The 12,740-nt window shown below is 46.8% G+C and overlaps 1 protein-coding gene across 3 annotated transcripts in view; it reads left to right on the top strand.

The window, feature by feature from the left end:
* The window catches only part of HPS5 (HPS5 biogenesis of lysosomal organelles complex 2 subunit 2), a 99,202-nt gene that overhangs the window by 69,830 nt on the left and 16,632 nt on the right, over window positions 1-12,740 (top strand). For all 3 annotated transcript variants that reach the window (XM_033928164.1, XM_033928162.1, XM_033928163.1), the window contains exon 16: window positions 1,370-1,896. In XM_033928164.1, the coding sequence (XP_033784055.1) occupies window positions 1,370-1,896 (527 nt within the window). The remainder of the gene's footprint in view (window positions 1-1,369; window positions 1,897-12,740) is intronic.

The raw sequence follows: 12,740 nt of genomic DNA, 5'->3' as shown, positions 1-12,740 counted from the left end.
ATAAACTACTCTTAGCTGTACCCTTCTCCTCCACTGCCAATTCCAGACTTTGTTCCTTTCATCTAGCTACTCCCTGTGCCTAGAATAAATTAGTAACATAGTAGATGACGGCAGATAAAGACCCGAATGGTCCATCTAGTCTGCCCAACCTGATTCAATCTAAAAATTTGTTGGGGGGGGTTTCTTCTTTTCTATTTCTGGGCAAGAATCCAAAGCTCTGCCCCGTACTGTTCTTAGGTTCCAACTACTGAAGTCCCCGTCAAAGCTCACTCCAGTCCATCTACATCCTCCCAGCCATCAAAGCCCTCCCCAGCCCATCCTCCCACAAACAGCCATATACAGACACAGACCGTGCAAGTCTGGCCAGTACTAGCCTTAATTCTTCAATATTTACTATTATTTTCTGATTCTAGATCCTCTGTGTTCATCCCGAGTTTGCAGGACACTGCGTTAGGTATTTGGGGACCAATCCATGCAGGCTTGGGTAGATTAACACAACAACTGACTGTGAAATCCATCTTGAGCCAATACAGCTTGATGTAGCAGTTAGACAAATGTTCACCTTTTGTTAATCTAAATAATGTCCTGATGATGGCATTTTGTGCCCCCTGCAAAGCATGCACTATAGTAGAGGGTACGCCAAGCAAGTCTTGAAAGACTGGTGTTCCTCAGGACTGTCTAGAATGTGTGTTTTGACTGTTTGGTCTAGAACAGTGTCCTGCAAACTTTCTCAAGCCGCAGCACATTAAAAGTAGTGGCTGTGGCTCGAGGCACCAGGAAATTTGCGGATATCGCCATGATTACATCATCATGTTGATGTCAGCATGTGTGTGAAGGCCCTCCAGGCAGGGGGTGCTAGAAGGGAAGAGGGCCAGAGACAAGGATAGGTGCTGGCGCCCACTGATTGCCTACAGGATGTGCCACTCACCAGTGCCTCTCCTCCTCCCCAGTGTACCGTGGCACACCTGAAATCTCAGGAGGCACACAGTTTGAGATAGACTGGTCTAGAAGGTGCAATAACGTGGTTTTTTACTATATAGTTTATGCTGGATAATTATATAAGTTGGAATGGTGAAATTTTTCTTATTTATTGGTATTGTTCATTTGACGTAATACTCTTCCATCTGAATTATATATTGATTATATAGATTTTTACTTTTCTTTGTATTTGAGAAAAAATTTTCAATAAAACTTCATGTTGTTAAAAAAAAACCATGAATTCAATTTGCCCTGAAGTCCTGTGAAGCTTTAAATGCAAAGAGCCACTTTTTGCTTAATTGCTAGCGTCTCCTTTTTTTCTCATCACTTTTCTTTCTAATTAAACTCTTTGCTTCAAAGCCTTAAAGTTGGTTTCTGTTTTGATTTACAGAGCCAAGCTGCAGGACCCATTGGTTTTGTTTGACACTGAGACACTGAAGCAGGTCTTGCAGGAGTGGCTTCCCCACCTGGAGAAAGCATTTGGCTTTCAGAAAGCATCTAGCATGTCGATTGAGAATTGTCAGAACGTGCATTCTGCTGATGGAGACGAGAGAGATGTTCTGGATGAAAAGGAGTCTGACTTAGAGGCTGCAAATTCTAGAGAGGAAGAGGTTCAGAGACCCACCACCAGTCCTAAGGAGGCATCTGATCACACGTTCCAAGTTTATTCCCCGTGTGTCGTTCCAAAAGAAATTCAGGAGGACCTCGCACAATTAACAGCTTTGTGTTTAGAACTGAAAATCTTTGCTAATAAGAGTGGAGACTGTGCTGAGCAGGCAGCAGATGTAACTGTCCTTACTTGCCACTTCATACGCACACACTTTTTCCTCTTGGACCTAAAAAGACTAAAGCGATGCATTGCAGTAGTCTATCAAGACAGTCCCACTGTATGGGAGACATATATCCAAGGTCTGAAAGGTAATTGACCCTGCTTTAATGACATCTAATGGTTGCTTGCTCTTGCTTTATTTATATTCAGGCCAATATTCAAAGAAAGCTGATGTTTAAGGTAACTAAAGCTAAGTGACTTTTCAGTCAAACTTGCAGTTTTAAATTCAAAATTTCCTCATTTTAGGCTGCTCAATTTAGGCCTGATTGGGTTGTATGTTTTTGTACAACATTTGTTAAGTGCCTCTTAGTGATAAAATTTTGATGCTGGATTCTAACTAACGTCCTCTGACCTGATCGTTTTGTCATGTGTTCATAAATTGAGGTGCTCAACAGGGCCTCTCTACTTTGAGCTAAGGCCCAGCTGGCAGGATTCCTCAAGCCCCACTAGCAGCCAGCACGTCCTCCAGTGCAGCTCAGCAGTCGGCATTGTGCCAGCCAATGTTGGCAGCGGAGTAGCGAAGGTGAGCGGCACCCCATCCGCTCCTTCCCTTCCCCCATACCTCTTTAACGTTTGCAGCAACCCCAACCTGCTGCTTGCGCCAGCTCTTCCTCTGATGTCACTTTCTAGGCGCGGGTCCAGGAATTAATGTCAGAGGAAGAGCTGACGCTGGCATGAGCATCGGGTTGGGATTGCTGCTTGCGGCACGGTGGATAGATGGACAGGTGCCAACACCCCCCCCACCCAGACAGGCGCCTGGGGCGGACCGCCCCTCCCCTTACTACGCCGCCACTGAGCTTGCACTGTGCCAGTGTTGGGCTGCACAGACTGTGAAGATGGGACTTCTGGACACTTTTGAGGAGGTCGTCAGCTCAGGTATTTAATACTTTAAAAAATTGAGTGGAGGGCAGGAGCTGCAGAGAAGACATTGAAGTTGAGGTCTGTTTGGTTACATAGAGCATTTTGGACCCCAGTTAGATAACAAAAATTGGATAGCTCTAAGTCTAATAGATGCTGGTATTGTAATCTGGAAGCAGGGACTTTAGATCATTTATTATACTTTTGTCCCTGTATCGTGGCCTTTTGGAAATCAGTTTGGTCACAAATTAATTCTTTATTAGAAAACCATATAGCTCTATTATATGATACAATCCTATTTGGGACGTCAATGAGAATAAAAAGCCAAATTTCATCAAATAATAATCAACTTTTATTAATAATGACAGGAGTTGCCGTTCAACATATCACCAGAAATTGGAAAAATTACACAAGACTTAATTACACCTTTTGGTGGAATTCGTTATGCCATATATACAAAATGGAAAGAACAATTGCTATATAAAAGGGGAATTATAATAACTTTAAGAAGATTTGGGAGCCATTGACAACTTATTATAATAATTAGATGCCATTGAAAATATAATTATAATTAGGGGAGGGGGTGGTATATAGTTATAATATAGATTTTATAAAAATACAGTATATGTATAATCAAAAGATGTGCATACATGTGCAATATCTATGAATATTGCACATGTATGTTAATTTCTGATTATAATATCTGTGAAAAGGGTGGGTAGGGAGGGAGATAATTTATATATTTAAGATGATAATAGAAAGAATTTCAAGTGATGTGTATGATTCAATTGATGTAATATTGTGTACTGGATGGAAGATGAAAAATGAATAAAGAATTGGAAAAATTTTAAAAAAGAAGTTGAGGTCTGGCTATGCGGGTGACAGGACAAAGGCGCGCTCCCCACAACGCCAGTGCGATCTCTATTAAGTAAAGTGGGGGAGTTCCCCCACCAACACCCCTCATCGGAGCCCTTTAAAATACGTTTTTTCCTCGGGACGATGAAGTCCTGCGCTCAGTTGTCCGCACGCCTTTGTCCTCGCGCTGTTTAGACTATGAACCGGCTATGCCACTGCAACAGGGAGAGATGGGAATGGGAAATTTTTATTTAGGAAATAGCACCTAATGTCTGAAGTTATATGCCTACATCTTTTGATTATACATATACTGTATTTTTATAAAATGGTGACCAAAAAGAAAAAAAACCCAGCAAAGTTTTGAATAACCAGATTAAGCAAATCACTTAAAAGACAACAGTGAGGAGAGAGATTTTGAATGTATGGAAGAATTCTGTAGAAAAGAGACATGAGAAACATAGTAACATAGTAAATGACGGCAGATAAAGACCCGAATGGTCCATCCAGGGTGCCCAACCATACCCTCTCTTTAAATTACTGATTTAATTTAAATGGTCCTTTTTCCTAGCTATTTCTGGGCCAGAAACCCAAAGCTTTGCCCGGTACTGTGCTTAGATTTCATCTACTGAAGTCTCTTGTCAAAGCTCACCCCATATAAACCATCCCAGCCATCAAAGCCCTCCCCAGCCCATCCTTAACCAAATGGCCCATACGCAGACACAGACCGTGCAAGGCTGCCCAGTACTGGCCTTAGTTCTTCAATATTGAGTGCTGTTGAGTGCAGAGTAGTTCATAGATGCCTTTTAATGCGGTAGAAGAATTTTTAAGAAGTAGCGGTACCTCCAGGGATCAGTAGTTGGGTTGTTAGAGCAAATTTTGTATCCAGATTTGAGACTCTTAATTTTCTGTGTAGCATGCTAACGTATAGTTCTTGAGCTAAATAGGTTGGGTAACCCTAGGCTGGGTTTTATTTTTCCCTCTTGGTAAGATCCTGAAAAGTATTTTAAATCTTCATAGACATGCTTGCCACTATCCGTCGTGGCTTATATTTTTTAGCATCAAGGCACACGATATATAAATGTATTTTAAATTATTGATTTATTGATATGGCCAAGTTAAGGCTTTTAAAAACACTGGTGGTTGGATTATGTATTTAATATTTTATATTTGTGGATTTAGCTTGTGCCTTTTCCAGGCGTAGCTCAACATGCAATAGATAGAGAGGGCTTACAATCCAAGGGGGTCTGTTACTAAAATGTTTTTGGTACAGAACATATGGTAATTGCCGAGCTTGTGTGGTCAGTAAATGCCCTGCAGTTCAAGCACATTCATGTCGCACATAGGCTTATGTTTAAAATGCATTTAACGAGGACCTCAGCACCAAACGATTCTGCATTTTTTGACACCCAGTAGAAGTTGGAAAGGGGTCAAGAGCAATATAACTCTCCAAACATTTAACAAAATAGAATGAAACTTGGAATGTAGAGGAAATGCCAGTAAAAAAGGCTCATTGAGTTTAAAAATAGGAATAACTGACCAGTGTTCCAGAAAAATCAGGACCCCCCCCCCCCCTGCAAAATAAAAGCCTAATATGTTTCTGTGGAATTAGGAGTTCTGTAGCAATGAAAATTTGACAGAATCAGATCAAATTTGATATGCTATAATTGTTTTTCCCATGTGCCAAGTTTGAAAATGGGCCAAATCAGCCTGGGAGTTCAAGCCGACCCCCCCCCCAAAACAGTGCATGTCTGTGGGGGATGTAGCAGTTACAATTCCTCATTTTAAATGTTTTCCCTGTTCTCTACTGTCCCCAAACCGCAAAAACTGCACATCTGCGCCATCAGATCAAACCACCTCTACCCCCAAAATACCCCTAGTATCATTTCACTACCCTACTAATAGCTCTTAATATTCACTCTTATACATACAGCCTATACCCAGCAACACAGATATACATTAATTCACATACCTTTATAGTAGGGTTGAAAGAATTACATGAGCCAGGCGCTGCATGACTTCCCCACTTGTTCTTTTGAACCTTTTCTGTTTGTCTGTAGGGCAAAATAGCGCTTCAAAGCTTTAACAGGATGGGATAAAATTTGGCACATAGCAAAAAACAGTCAAAAGAGAGACAGACTTTGAAAATGAGCCAATTCAGCTTGGGGGTACAAGGAAATAGGTCTTCCTAAAAATGGTCTTAATTGCATTTTCTTGGGAGAAAGCATTCATCTTCTGTGGCGTATACATTTACAGACAGTGAAACATAGCGGTTAAAGAATTCTTCCTTTCAAAATGCCTCATCCCTATAACTGTGACCCTCCCCACACTAATCTAATCTTCCATTTGTGAGTCGCACCTACCTATACAGGCTCAAAGAGGAAGGGGAAAGTAGGGGGGAAGGGGGCATGGAGAAGAAAGAGGAGGGACCTATAGAATTGAAGTTATAAAATTTGCGGACGACACAAAACTCTCCAGTAGGGTCAGAACTATTGAGGAATGCAAAGATCTACAGAGTGACCTGAACAAGCTGGGTGAGTGGGCAAATAGATGGCAGATGAGCTTCAATGTAGAGAAATGTAAAGTCTTGCACATAGGGAAAGGGAACCCGATGCACAGCTATACAATGGGAGGGAGGGTATTGGGGGAAGGCAACCTTGAAAAAGACTTGGGGGTATTGGTGGACACAACGATGAAACCAGCGGCACAATGTGCAGCGGCCTCAAAAAAGGCGAACAAAATGTTGGGTATTATCAAAAAAGGCATCACCACCAGAACGAGGGAAGTTATCCTGCCGCTGTATCGAGCGATGGTGCGCCCGCATCTGGAGTACTGCGTACAATACTGGTCGCCGCACCTTAAGAAGGATATGGTGATGCTCGAGAGGGTCCAGAGAAGAGCAACAAAAATGATTAAGGGCATGGAGAACCTTGCTTATATCGAAAGGCTGGAGAGGCTGCGGCTCTTCACCCTGGAAAAACGGAGACTTAGAGGGGACATGATAGAGACCTATAAAATCATGAAAGGTATAGGTAAGGTAGAGCGGGACAGATTCTTCAGGCTAGCAGGGACATCAAAAACAAGAGGGCACTCAGAAAAACTGAGAGGAGACAGATTCAAAACGAATGCTCGGAAGTACTTCTTCACTCAGAGGGTGGTGGACACCTGGTGGACTCCAGGTAAGGTGATAGGACAAAGTACAATAATGGGTTTCAAAAAGGGCTTGGATGACTTCTTGAAGGAGAAAGGGATGACAGGGTATAGATAGAGGAGTTCTTTACATGGTACTTCAGGATTGGAGCATAAACAATTCAGGTGGAGGGAACTTACAGGTCAAGGACCTGGAGGGCCACCGCGGGAGCCGACTGCTGGGCGCGATGGACCTCTGGTCTGACCCGGCAGAGGCAATTCTTATGTTCTTATGTTCTTATTGCCAACCATCCTGCAAACTGTCCCCACTCCCAAAATCTATTCCCCACAGATACAACACATGCAGAGTGAGCATACACACTCTCGCTCTTTCTGTCAGAGATTGAAAAGAATTCTCATGCTTCCCATGCCTGTTGCTGACATACTCCAGACCATTCCTCAGTCTTTGCGAGATTCCTGCTCATGTTATCTTCATCTTCTGGGGTGGTATACAAAGAGGCAAACTTTCCCAAGTCCTTCTGTAATATCAGTTACAAGAATGATGGGAAAAAAAAAACTGGTCTAAAAACCAATATCTGAGGCAGTAATAATCTGAGAATAGGGGCATTACCAGTGGTGAAAATATCATTAGAATAAAATATGGTCTGTGATTTGGGGGGAGGGGGGTAAATAGATTTGATATGATATTTAGGTGCAACGAACTGTGACGTGATGAGACAGTCAACATTTACAGTTCCAAATAACAACAGTCATGGTAAAAAATTAATCATCTAGCAATTTGTTGTATGGTGAAAACTAGAGAATGACACGGGGAAAAAATCTGTCCCCGTCACTGCCCCATCCTCACGCGGCACTTTAGTAAAGAAACTTACTGAAGCCTGCCTGCCTGAAGTCATGTGTGTGTGTGGGCGGAAGCTTCTTCTCTGACGCAACAGGAAGTTGCGAAGGTAAGGGGGAGGGAGGGAGATAGATTTGGCTGGAGGGAGGGAGGGAGGTGACCGCACACCTTCCCTCCCTTAACTGCAGTTAACTGCCACCGTGTCATTCTCTCATGAAAACCATGCTTGTTTTACAGTACATGCAGTAAAGGCCGTACACAAGCACTCCCATGCACATAACATTGACAGAGCAGTTATTAGGGTTTTAGCTGATGCCTTTTATCCCAGGACAAGCAGGCAGCATATTCTTAACGCATGGGTGACGTCACCGACGGAGCCCCGGTACGGACCGTTTTAACTAGAAAGTTCTAGTTGGCCGCACCGCGCATGCGCGAGTGCCTTCCCGCCCGACGGAGAAGAGCGAGGTCCCCAGTTTCTTCGTTTCCGCGGAGCAAAGAAGACGCATGTGTTTTCAACACATACCTATGCATACCTATGGTACCGAAGAAGAAAAAAGCGGTACCGGTGCCTCCCCTGGACGACCGCATCGCGGCCATACTCCAAACACAGTTACAGGAGCAGCTGCAACAACAGCTCCAACAACTGTTGCCGGTGTTGCTGGCCGGTACGGGACCGGTCCGAGCCTCACACTGTCCCATCGGTGTCGACCCCCTCGGTACCGATTGATACTTCCATGCCGGTGCTCTTGGCAGAAACACCTGCAGTACATACCCGTGATGCTGCCAACCCTGTCCGGTCCCAGGAACGACATCGGTCTTCCTCACCCGGTACAGCCTCGGTGCGCTCAGGCAACTCTCCTTCAAAGACCCGCCATGCCAAGCCCTCCACACCGATGTCCAAACGTACGCACCCCGACGTTAGGGACCCAGATTTGTGGGAAGACTCCCACACCGACGAAGAACCCTCCATGACCGACACCGTCTCCAAACCAGAGCAATCATCTTTCTCCAAATTCCTTAGGGAGATGTCAGCAGCTCTTTCCATTCCCTTAGAGTCCGACTCTAAAAAGTCTCAGGCTTTCCTCGATGCCCTAGACTTTGAGCAACCTCCCAAAGAATTTCTGAAGTTGCCCGTCCACGACATCTTAGGGGAAACTTTCTATAAAAACTGGGAAGCTCCCTTCACGGTTCCTGGAGCCCCTCGTAAATTGGATAGCTTGTACCGGGTTATTCCAATCCCAGGATTTGATAAGCCTCAATTGCCCCACGAGTCCCTCCTGGTGGAATCTACTTTGAAAAAATCTCAGGGTTCCAGTGTATATGCCTCCACCCCTCCTGGCAGAGAGGGAAAAACCATGGATAAATTTGGTAAGCGCCTTTTCCAAAAAGCCATGTTAGCCAATAGAGCCAACAACTACACCTTCCACTTCTCCTTCTACATGAAGCATCTGGTGCAACAGCTCTCCTCCTTACAGAAATACCTTCCTGAACGTAAGGTCCCTCTTTTCCAGCAACATATTTCCAGCCTCCTCCAACTCAGGAAATTCATGGTTCGCTCCATCTACGACTCATTTGAGCTGACCTCTCGTGCATCTGCCATGGCGGTGGCCATGCGACGTTTGGCATGGCTGAGAGTCTCTGACCTGGACATTAACCACCAGGACCGCCTGGCTAACGCACCTTGTCTGGGTGATGAACTCTTCGGAGAGTCCCTGGACTCAACAACCCAGAAACTCTCAGCACATGAGACCAGGTGGGACACTCTGATTAAACCTAAAAAGAAGACTCCACCTGCTCGCACCTACAGACAGCAGTCTTCCTACCAGCGCAGGTTCTCGGCCAGACCTCTCAACCCGCCTCAACAGCAGCCTCGCCGACCTCGTCAACAGCATCAATCTCAGGCTCGCTCACAGTCTCACCAACCTGCCAAGCCTCTCCCTCCATCAAAACCATCTCAGCCCTTTTGACTTTTTCCTCCAGGGCATAGCCAGTCTCCCATCATCATTGCCTCTTCCTCAGCCTATCGGAGGTCGCCTCCAAATCTTCCTCAGCCGTTGGGAGGTCATCACATCAGACCAATGGGTCCTCAACATCATTCGCCACGGCTACTCTCTCAACTTCCAGACTCTTCCCCCAGACAATCCTCCCGTAGAGTCTGCTTCTCACTCCTCCCAAACCCCCCTCTTCCCCTCCTTCTTCTCAATGCCATCGAAGAAGTGCCTCCGGCCCAAAGGGGTCAGGGATTCTACTCCCGCTACTTCCTGGTTCCCAAGAAGACAGGAGACCTTCGTCCCATCCTCGATCTCAGGGACCTCAATAAGTGTCTGGTCAAGGAGAAGTTCAGAATGCTCTCCCTTGCCACGCTTTACCCTCTTCTCTCTCAACACGACTGGCTATGTTCCCTGGACCTCAAAGAGGCCTACACTCACATCCCAATCAATCCGACTTCACGTCGCTACCTACGGTTTCAGATACAGCACCGTCACTATCAGTACAAAGTGCTACCTTTTGGCCTCGCTTCATCACCCAGTGTGTTCACCAAGTGCCTTATTGTGGTGGCGGCCTTCCTCAGGTCTCACAACCTCCAGGTGTTCCCCTACTTGGACGATTGGTTGGTGAAAGCACCTACGTCTCCACTTGTGCTACAAGCCACTCATCACACCATCTCTCTCCTCCATCTCCTGGGGTTCGAGATCAACTACCCCAAGTCGCATCTGCTTCCCACACAGCAACTTCAGTTCATCGGAGCAGTTCTCGACACCACACTAATGAGGGCGTTTCTCCCCTCCGATCGTCAACGGACCCTGCTCCACCTCTGTCGTCAGGTGCTCCTTCATCACTCCATTCCTGCCCGACAGATGATGGTCCTCCTGGGCCACATGGCCTCGACGGTCCATGTACTTCCTCTCGCTCGACTCCACCTCAGGACACCTCAGTGGACTCTAGCCAACCAATGGTAACAGACCACGGATCTTCTTTCTCATCCCATCTCTGTGACATCGTCTCTTCAGCAATCTCTTCAATGGTGGTTGAACTCCTCAAATCTTTCCAGGAGTCTACTCTTTCATCTACCCCCTCACTCCATGATCGTAACCACGGATGCCTCCCCCTATGCGTGGGGAGCTCACCTGGGAGATCTACGCACCCAGGGACTCTGGACCCCTCAGGAGCGTCAACATCACATCAATTTCCTGGAACTCAGAGCCATGTTCTATGCTCTCAAGGCCTTCCAGCACCTTCTCTGCCCTCAGGTTCTTCTCCTGTGCACAGACAATCAAGTCGCCATGTACTACATAAACAAGCAAGGCGGCACCGGATCTCGCCTCCTTTCTCAGGAGGCTCTCCGCATCTGGACCTGGGCCACGGCCCGCAATCTCTTCCTCAAGGCTGTCTATATCCAGGGCGAACAGAACTCCCTGGCTGACAATCTCAGCCGCATCCTTCAACCTCACGAGTGGACTCTGGACCCTTCAACACTCCACTCCATCTTTGCTCGCTGGGGCACTCCGCAGGTGGACCTCTTTGCAGCACCTCACAACCATCAGCTGCCCCAGTTCTGTTCCAGACTCTTCTCTCCTCATCGTCTGACCCCAGATGCATTCCTGCTCGACTGGACGGATCGGTTCCTCTATGCCTTTCCTCAACTACCTCTGATGTTGCGGACGTTATCCAAACTCCGCAAGGACAGGGCCATCATGATTCTAATCGCTCCTCGGTGGCCTCGCCAACACTGGTTCTCCCTCCTGCTTCAGCTCAGCTCCAGGGAGCCCATTCCTCTTCCTGTGTTTCCTACTGTACTTACGCAGCAACGTCAGTCTCTACTGCATCCCAATCTGTCTTCGCTCCACCTGACAGCTTGGTTTCTCTCGGGTTGACCTCTCCAGAGAATCTGTCTCAGCCTGTCCGTCGCATTTTGGATGCCTCCAGGAAACCGGCCACCCTCCAATGTTACCATCAGAAGTGGACCAGGTGCTCCTCTTGGTGTCTACTGCATCATCACGATCCCACCTCATTGGCGGTGGAAACTGTACTGGACTATTTGCTCTCTCTGTCCGATGCTGGCTTCAAGTCTACCTCAATCAGAGTCCACCTCAGTGCCATCACTGGGTTTCATGAGCCTATCCTCGGAAAACCTCTCACGGCTCATCCACTGGTTTCCCGGCTCATGAGAGGCCTCTTCAATGTCAAACCGTCTCTGAAGTCTCCTCCTGTCGTCTGGGACCTGAATGTGGTTTTATCAGCCCTCATGAAACCCCCTTTTGAGCCTCTTGCCACAACTTCGCTCAGACTTCTAACCTGGAAGGTGCTTTTCCTCATTGCCGTCACCTCTGCCAGGAGGGTTAGTGAGATTCATGCACTGGTCGCCAACCACCGTTCACTATTTTTCACCATGACAAGGTGGTTCTGCGTACCCATCCTAAATTCCTTCCCAACCAGTCCATTGTGTTGCCTGTCTTTTTCCCTAAACCCCATTCTCATCCTGGGGAACAGGCGTTGCACACGCTGGATTGTAAGCGTGCCCTTGCATACTACCTTGACCGTACCAGGGCTCACCGCTCGTCCCCTCAGCTCTTTCTGACCTTCGATCCTAACCGTCTAGGTCGTCCTGTCTCTAAACGGATGCTTTCCAACTGGCTTGCTGCCTGTATCGCGTTCTGTTATGCTCGGGCCGGTCTCTCACTGGAAGGTGCTGTCACGGCCCACAGGGTCAGAGCTATGGCTGCTTCTGTGGCTTTCCTCCGTTCCACGCCCATCGAGGAAATCTGCAAGGCTGCCACTTGGTCCTCAGTTCACACGTTCACTACTCACTACTGTCTGGATGCCTTCTCCAGACGGGATGGACACTTCGGCCAATCTGTGTTACAAAATTTATTTTCCTAATGGCCAACCATCCCTCCTCCCTCTCTGTTAGCTTGGAGGTCACCCATGCGTTAAGAATATGCTGCCTGCTTGTCCTGGGATAAAGCACAGTTACTTACCGTAACAGGTGTTATCCAGGGACAGCAGGCAGATATTCTTACGTCCCACCCTCCTCCCCGGGTTGGCTTCTTAGCTGGCTTATCTTAACTGGGGACCACGCTCTCCTCCGTCGGGCGGGAAGGCACTCGCGCATGCGCGGTGCGGCCAACTAGAACTTTCTAGTTAAAAAGGTCCGTACCGGGGCTCCGTCGGTGACGTCACCCATGCGTTAAGAATATCTGCCTGCTGTCCCTGGATAACACCTGTTACGGTAAG

This window comes from Geotrypetes seraphini, chromosome 19 (assembly GCF_902459505.1).
Source record: "Geotrypetes seraphini chromosome 19, aGeoSer1.1, whole genome shotgun sequence".
Lineage (NCBI taxonomy): Eukaryota > Metazoa > Chordata > Amphibia > Gymnophiona > Dermophiidae > Geotrypetes > Geotrypetes seraphini.
The sequence above is the reverse complement of the archived record's forward strand: the minus strand, read 5'-3'. Positions and strand labels throughout refer to the sequence as shown.